Genomic DNA, 22,055 nt, shown 5'->3' on the forward strand with positions numbered 1-22,055 from the left:
ACGGCTTCACAAGCTCTCTATCTCCTTTTCTTTGCCGTTGCCATGGCAACGACTCCAGGCATACAACTGCTCTCCGATTTTAAATAAAAGTTGAGGTTTCTCTCTCTCTCTTCCCTCCCAGCTCCTCCCTCCTTTTCTCTCCTAGGATGGATGAGGTTTCTCTCATCCTCTCCCTTCCTTTCACCTTCCTCTCTGCCCTGCTCTCCCCCCAACCCAGCTCTGTTTCCTTATCATCACCTCATTCTCTCATTTCCTCCTTCCACCTGCCTCCGCTCTAAGCCCTCTCCCCTACCGTTAGGCTTCCTAGCTGGCCCTAATCCCCTGGTTGCCATGACAGCAAGAGTAGGCCCTTTAGGAGGGATGGGGGCAGAGGTTGAAGGATAAGGGCATGTCTGGGGAAGGTGGGGGGATCTGCCTGCAGTCCCAGGAGCAGTGTTACTCAAGATTCTCTGGGGACCACCACCTTCCTCTCTGGGCCTCCATTCCTCTAGCAATTAATGGAAAGTAGATTCCTTATCTCACCATTTTCCCTCCACCCCCAACCAAGGAAGGACTTTTCGATCTGTGCAGTCAGGAATGGGGAGGAGAGGCAGGGAGGTTCGTGGAGGTGAAGCAGTGGTTTTCCAAACTGCTGAAGGTGGAACTTCTAGTGTCTGCTCTGGGGCAGTGAGTCACTTACACTCTTGAGTCTTGGTTTTCATTGGTATCTATCTTTTCAGGGGTTGGATTAAATCTGTGATTTTTCTGTACTCTGAGGTGCCCTAGGCCGTCAGAGCCGTCTCAGCAGCTATAGCTGGGGGGAAGGGGGGTGAGGGGAGGGGAGGGAGGTGTAGCAGGTGCCTGAGACCCAAAACAGTTAGTCCCGGTGTCTGGCACCACAGGGGACGGCTTTTATCTGCTTAAGGCAGAGAATGGGTAGATCTCCCAGCAACCCTCATCCCAAACTTCGTTTCTAAAGGAACTCAGGGCCTCCATTCACTCCCCACTAGTGGATTGTCCAGGTGGCTGTCTTTGCCACCTGTCTGCTCCTTCCCTGGTCCCCCTGTCAGTAAGTTATGGTTTAGGTGGAAGCCTAATCATTTCTAAAATGGGCTAGAGATTGAAATACTCTACTCACTCCTCCATGACATAAATGTCTCTGTCTTAATTTTATGATATGGGTCAAGGTTAAATACTTGGGTAAAGGGAGAAATAAACAACAATCTGACATTTTAGAGAAAGCTATGGATTGGGAGTCAGAAGACTCGATTTCTAGGTCTAGCTCTTCCTCTCGTTGGTTCTGTGGTTCTCAATCAGTGTGATTTTATCCCAGGGGACACTTGGAAATGTCCGGAGACATTTTTTATTGTCACACCAGTGGGTGGGGTGTGCTACTGGTTTCTAGTGAGTAGAGGCCAGGGATGCTGCTAAACATCCTACAGTCCACAGCAGCCCCCCGCGCCCCAGCCCCGCACGCAACAAAGGTTAGCTGTATCCATCTTGAGCAATTCATTTTCCCATTCAGAGCCTCAATTTCCTTGTTCATAGATTAGTACCTTATACTCAATCATTCATGTAACACACACTTCGTGAGTGCCTAGGCCAGGCACCGTTCTAGGCATGAACGGTGGGGTAGATGCAAGGCCAAGAGAGAAGATCCCCTTGTCCCCAAAGACTTTTCATTAACATAGTCACAACTTGAAACGAAATTGTACAAGGTCACACAGAAAGTCAGGAAGGAAGCTGGAACCTGAATCCAGGTCTTCTGACCACAAATCCACGGCTCTTCTCATTACTTCATACCATAAAACGTTAGGGTTCAGTTTAGCAATAAGAGCTAACACGTACCGCATACTTAAAGCATCTCAGATACATTTGCCAAGCATTCTACACAGATTATTTAATGCAATCTTTATCACCACCCTACGAAGCAGATGCCACTGTTCTTCTATACCAAGGTGAAGGGACTTGCACAACAGGGTCATGAACCCAAGCAGTCTGAACTCCAGATCCTGCTCTTTTACCCAGAAGGCAAAGAGTGCTTCCGGGACCTCAGGCATCACCTAGTGAGCTCCTTGTTTTATGGCTGAATAAACCGAGGCCCCGAAAGAGCACGTGACTTGCCCAAGAAGAAACAGCCCAAGAAGAGTCAAGGCGAAAACCCAGGTCACCGGACTCCCAGTCTAATATCAGATCTAATATAGTCTCGAGCTCTCAATGTTTGTAATCTTACTGGGGGAAGGAAGTGGGAAGCGCATTATAAGAAACAAAGTCTGAACATCCCAGCATCGAAGTTTGAGGGCAAGAGGGTTTGGGAAACTGGGAGAAACAGCTAGTGGTCAGTAGAATGGAAAAAGCTGCCCCCAGGTGGAGAAGGAGAAAGAGAGTCGGGGAGTGGGAGGCTGAGGGAGGAAGCTCAGAAAGAAGAAAGAGGGGTTTCCCTGGTGGCGCAGTGGTTGAGAGTCCGCCTGCCAATGCAGGGGACACGGGTTTGAGCCCTGGTCTGGGAAGATCCCACATGCCGCAGAGCAGCTGGGCCCCTGAGCCACAACTCCTGAGCCTGCGCTCCGCAACAAGAGAGGCGCGATAGTGAGAGGCCCGCGCACCGCGATGAAGAGTGGCTCCTGCTTGCCCGAACTAGAGAAAGCCCTCGCACAGAAACGAAGACCCAACACAGCCAAAAATAAATAAATAAATCCTTAAAGAAAAGAAAGAAAGAAAGAAGAAATGCTGAGCACACAGGGAGGGGCCAGACTAGAAAAGGAGGAGGCTTCCGAGCATGGCAGGTGACAGGGTCTTCCCTGCCCTCCTCCTGCTTCTTTCCAGGCTAACCTCAGGCTCTCCTTCACTCTGTGTCTCACCACCCATCGCCTGGCCAGGCTGATGAGATTTCCTGATTCACTCCCTCACCTAAAACCCACTCTTGCTCCCCCGGCCAGGGAAAGAGCCTGGAATCCCCCCACCCACCAGTGTCCAGAGGCTTCGCCTGCTGCTTTTCCGGACAACGAGCCCCGACCCTGAGGGAGGGGGCAAGAAGACAGGACAGCCCTTGAGAGAATCCTAAAGCAGCCAACACAGAACACTGCACAGAGGAGGTACCCGGGACCTGCCAGGCTCCCTCCCAGCTTCCCAGTTCCTTCAGGAGTTTCTTCCAGGCTCAGCTCATCTCTTCAAATCCATGTTACAAAGGGGGAAAACAGGCCCAGAAGTTTCTCTGGGGGCCCTGACCCTCACCGAGGAGGCCCAGGCATGACTTATGAAAGAGGCTGAGGTTTGTTGTTTGTTATTTTTGTTTTGTTTTTAACAAAGCATAATCCAGGGCCTTGGGGAACTTGCAGTCTGGTAGAAAACTGAAAGGTCAGTACTTTAAAACTGAGTATAAACTGAGCCTGTGAAATGAGATAAAGGGAGGGTTAGTCAGGAAAGGCCCTTGGAGGAGGTAACCCTTCTGAGCATCAGAGGCAGGAGGTGGAGGGCGCAGACCGAAATTCCTGGGCTCTGGCTCGTAGGAGAGGGCCCTGGTTTTCATTTTTTCCCTTCCCCCACGGCTCGGCTCTGGTCGGCCTCTGAGATGATTAAAACCAAAAGAATTTTAAATGCCTGGAATTCACTTTTCACCACTGATGCCATTTGCTTATTTTCCCTCTCTCTCTCTCCTCCCTTCTTATAATTTCTCCTCTTGGGAGAGCTATCTGTTTGCCTCACTCCTTTCTTCTGGCCCGGTTTGCTCTCGATGATTCCCAGTACCCACCAATTCACTTTGTTTTCATCGCGGGAAGGAGGAGAGAGGGGGTTGGGTGTCTCAGGCAAAGGGGAGGGAGGATGGGAGGGTGGAGGGGCCTTGGTCTTGCTGGCTAAAGTTCCCAGAAAAAGAAAGGAGAAGAAATAGCTTTCAGGGAAAGAAATCTACCAAATGTTTATGTTCCCACAAGACTCTGCGAAACCTTTTCACAGACCAAAGCTAAAGTTCAGGGTGAAGCCAGAGCACGTTGCTTAAGGAACAAACTCTTATCAACATGGAGACACAAGAACCCACATCCTTGATCCAGGGTCTCCCACCTTCCCAGAGTGGACAGCAGACTCTGTGTGTGTGTGTGTGTGTGTGTGTGTGTGTGTGTGTGTTTGTGGGGAGAAGGGCACTCCAGTTGTCCTCACCTAGAGTCCAGACCAGATCTGAAAAATGTAGAAAACGTTTGCTTCCACCCTGGTTCCTGAGCAAATAATGCTTCTCCTGGAGCACCCCAGCTCTGGCCCTCTGAAATCAGTACCTCCGGCCTTGGCTGAAAAACCAAATCAGAGAGATCCAGGGCCTCATTCAGGAAGAACGAGTCCTTTTTTTGAACTCCCACCGGATGGCAAAGAGTTGGAAAATGGCACAGCCAGAAAGAATCTTGGAAATTAACCTTCTCGTTTTATGATAAGAAAACAGGCCCAGGTCAGTGCATGAGGCCACTCCCTGACAGGCACAAACGGGGCTAAAATCCACAGTGCTCCTTCCATATTACCTCCTGAATATAGACTTTCCTATTGTAGTGCCTGGGAAACCAGAAGTTGCACGTTTCAAGCCACGCGAGACTGGACACATTTAACCCTTTGGCACAGGGGCTCTGCTGCAGGCGGCAGAAGCAGTGTGCAGTCTGAGGCCTGGAGGTCAGCAAAGGGACGACCAACCCTGCCTGGAGCTGGAAGCCAATGAGCTCTGAGCTGGAAGCAGCCCCAGCCAGAACAGACAACTTATTTGTGGAGAGAAAAATTGCACTGGGACAGTGACCTGGCTTGTCAAGGCTCAATAGCACATCCCAGAAAGAACACAGGGTAGATATTTTGTGCCCTCCCTTACTGAGGAAGTCGAACAAAAGGACCCTCTTTCCGTCACCAGCTTTTAAAACAATTAACTTGTTTTATGTGGTTTCTAAGGGCATGGGCTAGGTGCTTTCATGCGTAGTGGTAATGACAATAGTAGTAGTAACAGCTACCATTTGTTAAGCACCTGTCATACGCCAGGTTTACGCATACCATCTGCGGTCTTTTCAAGATTCCCATTTACCAATGAAGAAACAGACTCAGGTTATAGGACGATTCCAAGGTCTCACAGCTAGTTAACAGCAGAAGTTAGTAGGATCCAATTTATTTCTTTCTCGAGATCAAGCACATTGTTCTAGGGTCATGAAAGAAAATTCAATATAGAGAGGGGAAAAAATGGATGTTCCCTTATTCTCCACCACTTCCTGTGGACCAGAAGCCCAGGCCACAGAGACATGATGAAGAACAGTGGTGGGGACGTGAGTACATTCTAGAGCTTTGGGTCCGAGTCCAGCTCTGTGTCTAACTCTCTGGGTAAACTCTCCTGTTTCTCGAGCCTCTCAAATCCATCATCTGGACATCTTCCTCTCTGTTTATTTTGGAGTTGGAAGCCCAAGGAAAGCCCCGAGGTCTGTGGTGATGCCAGGGCTGACGGCCCAGTGGGAACGGTGCTTGCTCTCTGCCTCACCTCTTCTTCCTGAGCCACAGTTTTCCTCATCTCTGAAATGGGTATGATGAGCATATCGTCAGACCCCTGGCACAGCACCTACAAGGCGCAGGTGTGAGGAAGTGCTAGGCTTTCCCCTCTTCATCCAATCACATTACTGAGTGGCCATTCCCTAGTCATGGCCATGGGATTCAGCCCCAGGGTGTGTGCCCTGCTCTCCTCAAAAAAGAAAAGTTCCCAGACCAAGACCTGGGTCCTAACTGGATGGTGGTCCTGTCCTTCCTTTCCCTGTCACCATTCTCACCCCAGCTTGCCTCACTTCCCAGCACATGGTTGAATGAACTTCACTTGGGACCATCTCTTGCTCCTCATTCAGCTTTCTGGCCACCAACCTATGCACATCTCCTGATGTACCCCACCCCACCCCCTGGGAGGCCAAGGGAGCCAGCGAGTACAGCTCAGGCTGCGCCAGCACTGGTGGACCAGGTGGGGCCTTCCCCAGGGAGCAGGGCCATACTCCCTGCCCACTGGCAGAGCCTCCTTGGGGCTGCTGGGTTGACCAGGGGTTCTGGTCCCCGTGCCCACGCTCAGCACTCCTTGTTCCCGCACTGCCCCCCCACCCCCGCCCCGTGCTGCTGCCCAAAGTCCTTTTCTTCTCCTCCCTTGTTCTCATGTACTCGCTACCTGCTGCCCGCACCCCCCTCCAGCATCTCTCTTCCCACTCTCCCCTCCTCTCCCGCTTCCTCCTCCCCTCCCCCCGCTCTGCTGCTGGCTTGGAGCAGGAGGTTATGAAAATGAGCTTGGTGCCCAGGAGACTGTAATTGTCTGCTAAGTGTGAAAGCCAGAGTGATTAATTAAGAGATAATAAAAAGAAAAGGAGGGCGAGAGGGGGGCCTCACGCTTTGCTTTGATGATAGAACCTGAGGTGAGCCAAGCAATTAGGGGAATCTTTATCGAGAGTTAGCTATAATCCACAAATTATCAAGCACCAAATGCTCCAAGAGCAGGGCACATTTCACTCCTGCCGAGTGACAGACCGACAGACAGGGGAGGACAGCAGGAGGAAGAGGCCTGGGGATCATCGGCTGGGGGGGCAGGGAGAAGCCCGGCGCAACGGAGCGTGTGTCTGTGCTGGTGGACAGATTGTCCCGTGCCAGGCCACCGGGCAGCACTTCCAGGACCCCGGGCCATGGCTACCCTTGAAAAAGGGTAGCAACCTCCCCCCGACAAAGACACTCTGCCCCACAGGCAGGCTCCACGCTGCAGCCAACTTGGAACACCCCCGCTGTCTCCTCTAGGGGGACCAGAGGGCCAAGCTCCTGTCTCCCCACCACACACATCAGCTCCTCCTGTTCCAGGCCTTACATTCCGCCCTGTCCTCCAGGAAGCAGGAGCTGCTTTACCACCACTCCTCTCCCGGCCTGTGCGTGTGGGAGTGTGTCACACGGCCAGCGTGAACGTTGCAGGGGCCACGACTTGACAAGGCGACACCACAGCTCTCAGCTCCCGGAGCCTGCAGCCCACACTGCTCTAGCTGGGTAGCCCTACCCCCGGCCCCCACTATTCTCCCACCCAGCCCTCCAGTAAGAGCCGTCTCTTCTACCTTCTTTTACACCGGGTCCTGCCCTACCAGTCCTTCCCACTGGGTTCCATTTTCCCCTCTTGCCCCTTCCTGGAAACCTTCCACAGCTGACCCCGCAGCTCCAGTGCCTCCTTTTCCATCTTCTCCTGTTCTGATGTACAACAGGGCTCAAAATCCTCCCCTTATTTATTTTTTTATTTTTATTATTATTTTTTTTTGCGGTACGCGGGCCTCTCACTGTTGTGGCCTCTCCCGTTGCGGAGCACAGGCTCCGGACGCGCAGGCTCAGCGGCTATGGCTCACGGGCCCAGCCGCTCCACGGCATGTGGGATCTTCCAGGACCGGGGCACAAACCCACGTCCCCTGCATCGGCAGGCGGACTCTCAACCACTGTGCCACCAGGGAAGCCCCTCCCCTTATTTAGATGATCCTTCTGTGTGTGTAGACCCTGAGGAAGGTGGGGAACCTATCTCCTCTACTATAATTAGCTATCCGATAGCAGAAATCAAGTCTCCACCCTCAAGTTCAAGCTTAGAGCTAAAAGTCTGCACTGATCTAATACAGTCCAGGATCCTCATCCATACTCCAACAGATTAGTAGATCTCCAAAGGCAGACACCCTATCCTCTCCTTTCTCTGCCCACACTGATGGCACTCGGGATCCACCCTGTCCACCCAGGCATGGTTGAGGACATCCCTGTGTGATTCCAAAAGGAAAATATTCCTGCTCTGAAGCTAGAACAGGGCCTGACTGTGGCATAGGCCTACCTCTGCCATCTCCCCTGCAGGCCCTGCTTTCCTACAGGTACCAGGTATAGCAGCAGATGCCAGGGCCTCTCTCAGCCTGGCCCCCATGGAGGGAGGAGGAGAGGCCCTCAGGCCATCAGCCAGAGACAGCGGCCCAGAGCCCTCCAGCCTCCAGCTGCTCCGAGCCGCTGAGAAGGGGAAACTGAACAAGTAAGGGCATGGTGACTCAGCCAGGTTCCTGGGAACACTATCCTTCTAGCCCTGACTGGGGACACTGGGAAGATAGCCTTGGCAGTTTGTTGGAAAGTAGATCTGACCCCTAAACTGCTCTGCCTCAACTGGGGCCTCAGAGACAGTCTCACTTATGACCTCTCTGGGCTTGCTTCTCTATCACAGTGAGCTTTGCCTTGCAGTGAGAGAAAAATGAACCTATTGGGGAAAATGTTATTTTTCCAGACAAAAAGAATACCGGACACTTATTCAGTTATGGTCTCAAGACAGTTTTTTTTTTTTTTTTCATGCAGGAGCAAGAAGGGTTCAGGTTAGACACAAAGAAGAACTTCCTGCTTGCCAGGGATTATTAGATATGAAAGTGAGTAGGCAGAGAGAGCGAATGAAATTCCTTTCTCTTCAGAAGAAGGGCAAACACTGACGTGTCCAGGTTGATTCAAGTTAGTCTTACCTGACTAAAGAGAGAGATCTTGAGAGTCCAAAGATGTTAGGATTCTTCCAGAATCATCTCTCCATCTTCATTCCTGACCCCAGGCTCTATGTTCTAGGAAGCCCAATCTGATTGATCCCACCTCCTTCTTTATTTACTCTGAAACCCCTCAGGATGGATGCGTGCAGTTTGCGTATGTCCCCATTTGCACTTGGAGATGGCTGAATGTGCAGTCAGTTTTCTGGGGGAGGGGGGGATAAGGGGAAGTAATGAGAGTTCCTGTTTCCCCTAGTGGACAGGATTCCCTAGATTTAAGAACCAAGCTTCCCCCATTGAATCAGAACTCTGAAGGCAGAAGCTCTCTCTTCCCAGGCCTGTGGATCTTCCTCTACAGCCTGAGGCTCTGTCTGCACACAGACAGAGAAGGTAGGGAGAGAACGAGTTAGCTCATCATGTTGCCTGAACAACCAGTAGGCCTATGTGAGTGTGAGAAAATGACCTGCCCAGGGATGGTCCTCCATTGCTCCCCCCAAATCATGCCCTCGGTTAGGCCTATGACCCACCTTCCTTCCCAAACCTCAATTTGCTCCTGACCAAATTTTCAAGCCAAAGCCAACAAGGTCTAGGCCCTGGCTAGCAGCTCTGCCAAAATATTTTCCCCCAAAACTCCACCAAATGACAGCTGGATTGTGAGGACTCTTTTCATTAAAAAAAAAAATTGAGTGGAAGTGACTGACTGGGTCGTGCATGGAGGCGTTTCCACCAACATACTAGCTAGTTGCTTTTCAACTTTGTAGCTGGAAGCTGTTGGCCTGAGTGAAGACTTGGTGGGGTGGAGTAGGGGCGACTGGGAGCTTGGGAGGTGGCAAGAAGGAGGCTGGTCAGGTCAGGCTTGGGCCCGAAGATGGACACGCTGGCACCCACCGCCCCCTCTTCTGTCCCACAACCCGCTTCCCTAAAACAAACGTATCGACACTCCTGAATCAACGATCCATCCGGGCTCTGTTACACAACCAAGCTGGCTGAAAAGCGAATTCAGGTAAACAAATTCTACTTTCTCTTGCTTTCCATTAGAACGTTGAAGAACTATTTCCCTAGAAGAACACATCCTCTAACACTTCAGAGTGCGGTCCAAGAAGCAGCAGCATTGGCGTCCCCTGGGAGCTTGGTGCCAAGGCATAAACTCCACCTGAGGACTTCCCTGGTGGTACAGTGATTAATAATCCGCCTGCCAATGCAGGGGACATGGGTTCGAGCCCTGGTCGGGGAAGATCCCACATACCACGGAGCAACTAAGCCCGTGCACCACAACTACTGAGCCTGCGCCCTAGAGCCCGTGAGCCACAACTACTGAGCCCGCATGCCACAACTACTGAAGCCCGCACACGCCTAGAGCCCGTGCTCCGCAACAAGAGAAGCCACCGCGATGAGAAGCCCGCGCACTGCAACAAAGAGCAGCCCCCGCTCCCCGAATCTAGAGAAAGCCAGTGCGCAGCAACAGAGACCCAACGCAGCCAAAAACAAGATACATAAACTAATACATTTAAAAAAATAAATAAATAAAATTGCAAAAAAATTTAAAAAACTCCACCTGACCCCAGATCTTCCACATCAGAATCTGCACTTTTTAACTAGATCCCCAGGTGCTTCATAAGCTTGTTAAAGTTTGAGAATCATTGTTCTAACACACTGAGTTGAAATCTTGTGGCGCGACAAACCTTCTGGTCATGCTTACTGTGCATTGCCAGATGCTTTCCCGGGGCTTCAAGTAAGAGGTAAGTGGCTGTGGTTGCTATCGCTCCATCTAACGCTGAGGAGACTAAGGCTCACGAAGATGAAGAGATCACTGAATCTTCAGAGCCAGGACTCAGACCTAACTCTAAAGCAGGGAGCTTTCCATTAGGCTTTGCTGCCATCTCAAAAGTCCCACCGCACTGCATTCCAGAAACCATAAATTCAGGGATTACCACCATCACTGGCACAGTTCACAGAGACTCACCTGTCTTTGCACCCTTATTTGTTCTTCACTCATCCTACCGTCTGCTCTCCTCAGATCTGCCTTGGACTATGGGTTATAAAAAGCCGGCACTGTGCAATATGATTTACTGAATACCAGCTGTGTTCCAGATCCCATTTCTTAACATAGATTCCTTCATTCAGTCCTCATAGCAACCCTCTGAGGTATGTATTACTGTCTCCATTTTATAGATGAGAAAACTGAGGCTCTAGTGAAGTGACTTGGTCTTGATCACACGGGCGGCAGCCCCTCTGGGCAAGTCTGGCTTTCCCATAGGCCCTCTGGTAAGGAGGTCCCAGGGCACTTGAGGGGTTATCCAACTCCAAAGGTGTGTTAAAAGAGACTAGTCTTATGACATGACCCTGGTATGAAACCAAAGGCAACGTGCACAAACCAAACCCCTTACATACAGGCTTTACAGGCTCCCCTCTCAATTTTCTGCACAAATGGAGAGCAGCAGCAGTGCAAATAATACAGAAGTCGTTTTAACTTAGCTTTGCAATGCATTCGATTTTTTTTTTTTTTTTTGCCAAGTCAGATTTTCCTTTCTAATTATATTTGGCTCAAACAGACATTAAAATGATTTTGTATTCTCACTTCACCCACGGCCTAGTAAGGGAAGAATTCCCAGATGTGTGCAGGGTGATAGGCACATTAGTCTAGGATCAAACATCATCCAGGCAGTAGCTGACTTGGGGGTGGAGGCTGGAGAGTTGATAGCACTGGTAGCAGGAGTATGTGTGTGGGAGAGGTGGGCAAAGAGGGAGCGGGCTGCAGGGGCCTCTGGGAGTCCCCCCATCCCATCTCACAGTGAGGTCAAGCTAGTAGATTTCCAGGAAGGTAGGGACTGAGGCATAGAGCAAGCAGCATGTCAATTGCTCAGGGTTTGGGATTAAAATCCAGGAGTCCACTGGATGACTAGGGAATCAAGATGAAGAAAACCCCAACTCCTCTCTGGGGCTTCACCCTGTCAGCCCGCCTTCTCCCTCTCCCTTGTGTGTCTCTCTCTCTCTGCCCCCATCTGCCCATCTCAGCTTCCTTCCTTTTAATAACCTCCCAGTTAAGAGAGTCGAATGGTAAGAGCAGTTAAAAGCACCTCATGGCTTGACAATGCTGGGTAATGGAGCGAGCAGGGCCCCAGGCTGTTCCTGGGAGAATTCAGGAAGGAGGGAAAAAGAAAAGAAAAGAAAAGAAAAAAAACTCAGCTAAGCAGATTACAAGGACAAAGTTAATTTAGAAATCAGCTCAATTGGGTGGGAGCTGGGGTGGGGAAAGGGAACTGGACACATGAGGTTGGAGATTTGGGGAAAGGGCGCTTTATATAAACTGCCTTTGTTCCTGGAAATCATAATCCTTGGGAGGGACCTTGCTCACTCCTTCGGATTCCTCAGCTCCTTCCATCCGGAGCAGGGGGCACAATCAGGGATTGTCCAGAGCCGGGATATCTTGAGTGGCGCTGCATTCCAGAGGCTCCAGCGCAGCCCCAGAGCCTCACATCTGTGGCTGTGCCCTCCCCCTGCCAGGCTGCCTCCTCCACTCCCCCCTCTCCGACAGCTAGACTTCAGCATTTTTCACATACCTCTCTCCCAACGTTTATCTTATAGTATTGTCAGTATGTGCTTATGCATCCTTCTCCCACACCCGCCCCAGCGTGCCTCCTCAAGGACAGGGACCAAATCTCGCTTACCTTTGTACCTCCAGTGCCTCGTTGAGTGCCTGGCCCAGCCCAGCCATTAAAAGCACACTGGCTTAGCTGGACACAGGCACTCACCACCCTAGCAGGAATCTTCTTCAAAGGTTTCCCCCATTGAATTTGAAAAACCAGACCTGGCTTCCTTGCAGAGGTTTTAAGAATCTCTAGGCTCAACCCCCAAGTGCACACACATCTCTGGCCACTGACCAGAGGAAACGGCCCAGGATTGACCCTGCAGGGACTAAATCCAGATTGGCCCTCTGATGGAACCAGGTGGTTCCCCTAGACTCTGGGCAGTGCAGACCCAGCCTAAGCTCCCAGGGAACATGTGACAAAGAGCCTAGGTATCCACCAAGCTGCAGGGCTCTCCACTGAACTCTGTCTCCGGGCATCTTTATCATATACCTGAGGATTCACGGAGAAAAAGAGATCTTCTCAACATTCCAAAGCCTCCCCAACTCAGGTCACAGATCTGAAACTTCCCAAGGCAGAACTGATTTTCTCTAAGGTTTTCTGCTCACTTCTCTCTGGTCAAACTCTGATCATCTACCCATTTCACCTTTTTTTTTTTTTTTTCCAATTGAACGGGCTGCAGATCTCTATAGCAGCGGAAGGGGAGTTTAAGAGGAGAGGAGGGTTTGGTGAGGAATGAGGTAGGGATCACACGGGTTTTTAACACTTCCTGTGCTTCAGACAGAAATCCCTGGCTCCCCACTTCTTACAGGACAGTCTCTGGCCTGGCTTTTCAAGGCCTTCTTGGGTCAGGCCACAGTCTACTGTTCTGGATCACCTCCATTATTTTGCCCTGACCCGAATCCTGAGCTACCACCAGCCTCAATGGACCCTGCACATTCCGGTAGCCACACCTTGACTCGGGAAGTTCAGTCGGTCTGGTAATGCTCTCCCTCTTCCTGCCACAGCCACATCCTGTCCATCCTTAGACCCACTTCCTCCATGGAGCCTTTCCTGGCCTCTTCAGCCCACAGCAAACTCCCCAGCTCAGATTGCGCACACTGCTATCCTGACACCAACTACACCCGGCCTAGCATTACCTGGAATCTTTGCATGTGTATGCGCATCTTAGCTTCCTGGAGGGAAGGGACCATACAATTTTGTGGGGTTTTTTTTTTTATTCCTCATAATGCCTACCAGTATGTTTTATATATAGAAATATCCATTTGCTGATTTGAAAAAAAAAAAATTAATTCTCCCCATTTTATGGAAGAGTAAACTGAGACCTACCGAAGCTAAGTAATGTTTGCACCTAACTCGCAAAGTGAGACCCTTAAAGGCAAGGACAGTATTTTATTCTTTTTGCAGCACTGTTGCCTGGCACATAGTATAAGTACACAACACATTTCTGTGGGATGAAGGGACTGAGTCCTTACTCTCTTCCCACACATCTTCCAGTGAGGATGGACTCCTCATATTGCTTCAGAAGGAAATAAGAGGCAGAGAAGAAAAGCATCAAAGGGCCAGTCTGGAAGAGGAATGTATGATTCCTAATCTGGCCTGGAGTGGGGCAGCCTCCAGGGACTACCCTCCAGGCACAGAGCACTCAGGTCCCTGCTGTCCCTTCCCTACCTCAAAACCCAGTCCCCGTGGCCTTCTGGGAGTTTCTCCCATCACCTTCCCAGAGCCAGACCTCCAGAGGAATGAAGCAGCAGCAGCATCTCCTGGGAAACTAATGGAATTTGCTAGGGAGTACTAGAGAGTTCCACCCTGGATTTAAGACCCTTAATCCTGAGGAGGCTGGCTGGCTACAAGGCACATTTATTTCAATATGATCCCAATTTTGTTAAATGGACTCAAGGAGGGCAGAGACGAATGAGGCTTCAGCTCCCAGAGGCTACGGAGGTTAATAAAAGTTGCTGGAGAAATTAAATGTGGAGGGGGAGAAACTGGGAGTTTGGAGAGAGCTGATGGGGGGTGTGGGAGAGTGGGATGGAAAAAGAAAGAAAAATGTGATCTTTGGCAATGTCTGGGAGCTAGAACAGCTTTCATCCTGGGAGCTCAAAGAACTCTATCAGGTTGTATTGTCTGTGAATCAGTAGTGGGAAAGTGTAAGAGCTGGGGTTGCAGGATGGAGAGAGACCAGAGTCACAGAATGAGGAACCCAAGCGTTCTAACTTTCTTAACCTTGTAGTGTGTATATCTTCAGAGCACGTGAGACAAGACAAAAATTAGTGCCTTCAAAGACTCTTCAAAGGATGGCTGCCATAGCTGGAAGGGGAATGGTACACAGAAACATGGCAGTGTTGTTCTGGTGAATGGAAGGACCAGGGGAAAGCCAGAGATACCTGTCCATAGGTACATGATGGGGATGAGAAATGGCTGCGTGTATGAGTGCACAAGAGGCCACGTGGGAACCCATGCGCGTGCATGTGGGCACACACACTGTGCAGGGAGACTTGCGTGCAGCAGCGATGTGGAAGAGGTGGATATGACCATCTTCAGGGGCTTCCTTCTGGGAATCATGCCACCCCCCCCCCCCACTCCAACTTCCCTGCTTGGGATCTAGTCCTGGCTCTGTCACTTCTAAGATGTATCACGTTGGCCGACCTGCTTAACATCTTTGAGTCTCTCTTTGTCCACCACAAAATGGGGATAATGACTCCTGCATTTAACAGATTAGTGTTAGTATTAAATGAGTTACTAATGCACATAAAACACAAAGCACGTACTCCACAAAAGTGAACAGCCTTCTCTCTCACTTGGAATGAACTCATTCTGTTTCCTGACTCCTGAGACAGCCTCTCCTTGATGCTGCATTTCAGCATCGAGGACCAAGGACGTGGCAGCCTCTTTCTCCCCCACTGCTGACCACTGCCTCCTCCAACCCCTACACCAGCCCTCTCCAGGTCAAAGCATCCTCCAGGACATGGCCAAGTAAAGTGGTCTGGAGGCCTTGAAAAGAAACCAGGCAGGAGGTGGTAGGTCGGGAAGGGGCACAGCTTTCTCAGCCCTGGGCACATGAGAGGAATTTCCCTACCCTTAGCTGGAAACAGTCCCCCAAAATTGGGGTGACGGAGGAATTTGCCCCCATCCCTTCCCTCCAGCCCAACCTCCCCCTTAGCAAGTCATTTCAACTCTCTAGGACTCTGTTTTCTCATCTGTTAAATGGAGAAGTAATAACTACACTGTCTGTATCACAAGACAATCACAGTATCTCTATTAAATGAGATTGTACATGTGAAAAAGTTGCTAAAATTGGAAAGTGCTATACAAGTACAAAGTTAAAAAGACTCCACAGGTGGGAAGAAAGGGGGCTTTACTAACCTCCTTCTCCTGACAGACAAGGAGTTCCCATCCCCACTGAATAAAACAGATGACCCTCAGAGCAAAGCAACAAGATGGATATGCGCTAGGTGTGATGGGCTGAGCCCTGGGGGAGAAGGCTGAGCAAGGTACCAGGAGAAGCCTGTCCATCACCGTGGGGGAGAGGAGAAGGAAGAAGGCCCCTTCTCCCCTCCACAGCTGCCTCAACTGAAAGGAGGCACTTGCACAGGTGGCTCAGACGTGGAGGCAGCCTGGCTTTGTAATAAGACAAAGAGTTGAAATCGGGGATCTAATACCCCAGGGATGGCCTTAAGCAAGTTAATTAAACTCAGCTTTTGTCTCCTCATCTATAAAATAGGGGTAATGTTATCTTCACAAGGTCGTTGTTAAAAGGAATAAAGAATGATGAATGTGAAGAGCACACAGTAGGGATTCAAGAAGAAGTAATTTTGACACTTTGGTAGGGAGCCCACCTCCTACAGTCACTCTGCCCCACTCTAGGGCAGGCAGGGCTTCCCAAAGCAGATGGGAACACCAGATCCCGGCCTCTGTGTCTGCCAGGGACTGCGCTGAATTGGAAGCTGACTGTCCTGGTTTTCTCCCCAGGCCCCCACTCAGCACTCCACCTCTTGCCTCGCCACGATTCTCCAGGAGTCAGCCTTGCATGGTACAGGGGTAGTGCCCAAGTTTGTAGCTCATGGACCTGTAACGCTGTGTCTAATCTTAGAAACAAACACAGGTTGCAAACCTTTAGATTTGCCAAGTAAAGGGCTTTTAAAAAAAGTCATTTATGGGCACTGTCATATCATCAAAGAAAAACCATTCAACACCCAAAAATGTAGAAGGACAGAATCTCAGAATAAAGGATGATTTTTAAAATTTGAGTGAGTTTCCATTTATGAGCACTCATTCCCTTTTCCTCTTAGTTCTCCTTTGGCTCTGGATCAGGAAAGACCCTGTCCTAGCCCAGCATCTGTCCCTGCTGGCATGTGGGATCCCAGGCAAAGGGGAGGGGTGCAGGATTTGAGGTGGGTTGGTTCCCCCAGCTACCATCGAGATACCTAACCTGTCTAAACCTCGATTTCTCATCCATGAAATGGGGATAATTACAGAGCCAATCTCAGGGGGCTGTTGTACAGATTAAATTAGATAATGCATATCAAGTAGTTAGCACAAGGGCTCAATAAATGATCTGTATTATTTCCAGACTCTGAAATGCTGCCACCTCGGGGCTAGTGTTCCTCATCTCTCCCAAGAGCTCTAGCTCCTTCTCACTAGAATGCCGACCTCTTCCACTTGGTCCTCTCCTTCTCCAGAGCTTTCCTGAGGTCTCCAACCAGGGGAAGGCTGGTCAGCTTCCCCTTCTGGATCCTCTACAACCCAGTTCTCTCCATGAGAGATACAAAGCAGAGGTACTGAAGCCCAGGACAAAACATCTGGGCAGCTGGAGCAAGAAAACAAAAAGAGAATCATAAGGAGAGCTGGAAAGGAAGCAAGCAACTCGGCTTCCTATGTCCAGCCACAAAGTCATAACAGAAGCACTTACTGAGCACATCTCTCTGTGCCAGACACTGTTCCATGCACCTTACACGGATTAACATATTTAACTGCCATCGACACCCTATGAAATGTTATTCCTCACCTTACTTTCCAGATGAGCAAACTGAGGCACAGAGAAGGCACATACCTTGTTCAAGCCAACACAACTACCCAGTGGCCAAGGGGGAGGGGGTTTAGCCAGGCAGCTGGACAGGGGTCTGTGACTTAAGCACCCTTTAATACTGTCTTCTTCCAACATCGTAGCACTCTCATCAAATCAATCAATTGATCAGATATTTAAGGGCACTTACCAAGCGAGTGTGTAGCACTGTGTCAGAAACTGAAAGGATAAAAGAGAAATTAAGATTTGGTCTCCGAGGATATAAAGAGGGTCTACAAGAGCTTCCATCAGAGCACTTGGTTCTCAAGTCAAGGGGGTAAGAGCCGGGGACAAGGCTGGGCTTCCTCAGCCTCACCCCATCAGAGAACCAAAGGCAGAGCAAGACAACCAACCATGCAGCCAGCAGAAGGTGGGAGGACCTAGATGCCTCCGCCTCCTGATCCAGGGTCTTCTGGGGTCCAGAGCTTAGCCAGAGGTAATTCCAGGCACTAAATACTGGGTTCACACCCTCCCTTTGGGCCTGAGCCGAAGTCCCATCAGGAAAGTCAAGAAGGGCTTCCTTGGTGGCGCAGTGGTTAAGAACCTGCCTGCCAACCCAGGGGACACGGGTTTGAGCCCTGGTACAAGATCCCACATGCCGCGGAGCAACTAAGCCCGCGCGCAACAACTACTGAGCCTGTGCTCTGGAGCCCGCAAGCCACAACTGCTGAAGCCCACACACCTAGAGCCCGTGTTCCGCAACAAGAGAAGCCACTGCAATGAGAAGCCCGCGCACCGCAATGAAGAGTAGCCCCCGCTCGCCGCAACTGGAGAGAGCCCGCGCACAACAACGAAGACCCAACGCAGCCAAAGATAAATAAATAAAATAAATAAATTTATATATAAAAAAAAAAAGAAGGTCAAGGAGAGGGACCTGGTATCCTGATTTCTGCCATGTCGCTCCCTGCCTCTTCCCCAACCTCAAGATCCTGCTTTGGGCTAGAAGGGTGGGACATCTGTGGGGGGTGGGGGTGGCACAGGGAGGAGAGAGTCCATTCCCAGCTACTCTTTTTTTCCAGACTCTTGTTCTCTGGCAGGATGTAGCTGTACTCGGCGGCTGAATACTGGGAATTTAGGAGGCCGTCTTCCCTTCACTCCTCACCGCCCTGCCAAGCAGTGGCAGGGATGCCCAGGGGACTCTGGGGACTGGGGGGACAGATTTTCCCCCTACCTTCACCTCCACCCTCCCTTGGGCGGCTCCCACCCTGGGCCAGCCTGTCATCCCACATTGCTCTGATTAGCTATAATCTTTCTTTTTCAATTTCTCCTCCCTGAGACTGGGGAGTGAGAAAATCTCCCAGAAAATGAATAAATATTTCAATTTTCGGTGCAATCAGTCTGAGGAGCCAGCGCATGATGGAAACGGGAAGGATAATGGTTTTCATTTAGATAAGATACAGAAAATTATTTAGTGAAAAATGAAGATTGATGAAGCCCATTGAAATTCTTTAAAACGTGATTTTTATTTCTCTGCCTAGGCTGAACGTCCCCTTCCCCTCTCCTCTCCACTCCCCTCAATTCAACTGCCTTCTCCTCCCACCTTCTCTCCACCCTCCCTCAAGCCCCTGGCAATCCCCACCTTGGTTTCCCCTACCACTGGCCCAGTCCCTGCCTACAACTCTTTCTTTCTAAGGATGGAGGCTGAGGAGAGAGGTCCTGCCGCCTTCCCCCACCCTGAAGAGCCCCAGATCCCCACTCCTTCCCGCCCTGCCTCCTCCCCAGTCCTTGCTCAGCTTCCCAGGAACACTCAGGAGTGACTTCCTCTCCCCTCCGTTCTATCCTCTCCCTTTTATTTCCCTTTGGTAACCCCTCCCCCATCCCAAATACTTTTGCACACTTTCATCAGGTCTTGCTTTCACCCACGCTGGAGGATGGGCGATGGGAGCTCAGCTAACCCCTAACCCCTCCCCCCCCTTTCTAAAGGGAGAAAGGCACACAACACACTTCTCTCGGACCGTTTCTGTCCCAATTCAATCCACATGCCTCTCCTGTTTGCTAACTGCAGCTTTTGTTCCTTGAAGCTCGTTTGTATCCACGTTGCTGACACATGAGGGCTGTGGGGAAAGGGGCAGACAGAAGCTTGCGCCAAACGCAGATCAGTACAGACCCAGCTGACCCCTCCCCCACCGCCGTGGGCCCTCCCCCATCTCCCCATTCTCTAGCAGCCCGGCTGAACAAAGTCAGAACTTAAGTCACCTTCCCAACTTTCTGCCAAGTGGCTGGCTGGGCCTGCCAACCCCAGGGCCAGGCCTCCTTTCCCCCAGCACCACTTCTCACACCACGGATGTGCGCCCTTCCCAAATCCCAAGTGTGTGTGTGTGTGTGTGTGTGTGTGTGTGAGGGGGGGCATGGATGCCCTATGGGGAATGATGGATCGACAGACCCGCCCCCAGCAACTCAGCCAGGCTTTGGCTTCGGAGCCAGGGAAGCGCCTGGCCAGGATTGGAGGGGAGGGGTCCAGCATAACACCCCACCCCTAAACACACACCCACCGGGCCTGGAAGGGAACTGAGAGCAGGGCGATGCCTGAGGGTGCTCGGTCCAAGCTAACTTCCCCCTTCCCAGATCCCACCCCCCACCAAAAAAAGGAGACCACCTCCTCCATTTTGTTGTCTGTACATCTCCGTAAGTGTCTGCCTATATGAATATCTGTTCAAGTTTCTTTGTTTGCTGGAGGGTTGGTATCCCTGGAAGGGTTTCAGTGTGTGTGTGTGTGTGTGTGTGCACGCGTGTTGTGTCCTTGTAAATGCCCGCCTCATACATGTACTGTGTCTGTGAGTTTTGTTATGTTTGGGTGCATGAACGTGCACGCATGTGCCGATACGGGGGAGGAATCTGTCTTCCTCAGATGTGTCAGTGTCTTTGTGTATATGTGTCTGTCTCCGTGTGGGGGATGCTCGCGGGTATGTCTGTCTCAGTAGGTGAATAGTCTGTCTCAGTGTCTATGGCTGGTTTTTGGTGTTTGTATGTCAACATCTGTGTGTCAGCTCCATTTTGGGGGGGTGGGGGGAGCTTGCTCAGCAGGATTAAATCTTCCTTAGAGTCCGACCCAGGAGACAAGAATCCACTCCCACAGACCCCAGTCGGGGCTGAAGTCCAGGCCCTTGGTTTCTTCAGTTCCCCCGCCGCCCCCCAGCCCAGCCTCAGGATACACTAACATCCTCATCTCTCTCTCAGTCTCTCCCTCATCTCCCAGCCTCTCCCCTGCCAGTCCCAAATAAGCCCCGACATCAACACTTTCCTGACCCCCCGTGGGTGTGAGCCCCGCCCGCAAGTGGCCCCTTCCATATCTAGCGGGCCCGGAGCTGCCTTTGGAACTCCACTCCCGACCCGGAGCCTCCGCGGGCAGGGGTTCGAATCCCCACCAGAGGCCCCGAGGCACCGCTCCCTGCCTTTGAAGGGGGCAGCCCCAGGCAGTCTGGAGCCGCCGCTCAGACTCAGCCCTCCCAGGGGCTGGGCTGGAAGGAGAACGAGGATTCCCTTAGCTGCATCTTCCGGAGCCTGGGCCCCCAGCTCTCCGCGCACCTCCCACCCCCGAATCTGAAATCCCACTCTCTTCCCAGCCTTCCCCCGGCCAGGACCCGGGCGTCCTGACTCCCGGCCTCGGAGGGTGGAGGTAGGTAGGGCTGCCAGAGGCTCCGGAAAAGACTTTGAGCGTTCGGGTCCCTTTTTCACTCCGACCCCCGGCCCTCGCGGCCCCGATTCACCGGTCTCCCGCGCAGCCGGAGGAAACAACTTGGGCAAATCAACGGCAAACTCCTCCTCGCCAGCCCCCGTTACTCCGCGCCCCCTCCCCCAGGGCTCCGCGCCGGGACCCAGCCCCCGCCTCGTGGCGTCCGGACCCCGGGGGACCGGCAGCGGGCCGCCGAGCCCCCCAGTGTTCCCCGGGCTGCCGGGGGTCGGGGCGGGTGGGGGGGACCCTTACCTTGGGAGAAAGTATCGGAGAGAGTGAGGATCCAAACGAGGAGGCTCAGCATGCTGTCCGCCCGCCGTCCGCCCGCCCGCGGCTGGGGCCCGGAGTTGGCGAGCGAGCGAGACGAGCGGGCTGGGGAGGAGGGGAGCCCGGGAGCCCGCCCCCCGCCCGCCCGCGCCCGCCCCTGCACACTCACACGCACACGCACACTCACTCACGCGCGCAAACTCACTTCCCTTCCCTCCGCTCCTCTTTATTTCTCTTTCCTCCCGGTCCCGTCGCTCGCTCGCTCTCTCTCTCTCTCTCACTCTCCCTTTCCCTCTTCTCCACCCCTCCTTCCTCCCCCCTCCCCCCCTCCCCCCGCCTTTTACTATTTCTCGCCTCAAGCTTTATCTCTCTGGGTCTCTTTCGATCTCTGCTCTCCCTTTCTCCCCCCTTCTCTTCCTTCCCTCTCTCTCCCTCCTCAGTCCCTCCTCCTGACGTCTACTCTCCCTCCGACGGCGCCTCCCTCCACAGCCCTCCTCCTGCCCCCCCACTGCGCGCGCACACGCACGCACACGCACACACACACACACACACACGCACTCACACCCCTCGCTGGAACTGAGATGGACGGAGCGCCAAGAGAGAAAGCGGTGGAGGGCAAAGGGGGTGACTAACGTGACAGAAGCGGGCGCTGGAGCTGGGACGGCTGGACCCCTGCCCCCGCACCTCCCTCTCATTTATATATACAGCCCTGGTCCCGGGCTACGGAACTAGACAGTAGATTGGGGAGGCGGGGCATGGGCTGAGGACAAGCCTCTAGCCCAGGGGATGACTGGTGGGGAAGGGTGTGTGAGTGTTTGGGTGTGTTTGGGTGTGTGGGAGAGGAGGGGGTGGGCAGGTGGCTGTTCATGGAATCAAAAAGGATAAAATCTTTTTTTTTTGTAAACTCCACACCCAGAATCTAACCCCTACATCCCCCAAATTGGGAATTCTCAATTGACTGATGAATGCTGGAGGTGAGGACGGATACA

The 22,055-nt window shown here is 51.9% G+C and overlaps 1 protein-coding gene across 2 annotated transcripts in view; it reads right to left on the bottom strand.

Moving 5' to 3' along the window:
* Positions 1–21,343, bottom strand: part of KIRREL1 (kirre like nephrin family adhesion molecule 1) — a 102,621-nt gene extending 81,278 nt beyond the window's left edge. The window contains exon 1 of one of the 2 annotated variants that reach the window (XM_022559430.2): positions 21,052–21,343. In XM_022559430.2, coding sequence (XP_022415138.2) covers positions 21,052–21,103 — 52 coding nt within the window. In that variant the 5' untranslated portion in view covers positions 21,104–21,343. The remainder of the gene's footprint in view (positions 1–21,051) is intronic. The other variant, XM_022559431.2, reaches the window with a different exon arrangement.
* Positions 21,344–22,055: the final 712 nt, after the last annotated feature.

This window comes from Delphinapterus leucas, chromosome 1 (assembly GCF_059928025.1).
Source record: "Delphinapterus leucas isolate spDelLeu-1000000601 "Yukka" chromosome 1, BTC_Dleu_Yukka2, whole genome shotgun sequence".
NCBI lineage: Eukaryota > Metazoa > Chordata > Mammalia > Artiodactyla > Monodontidae > Delphinapterus > Delphinapterus leucas.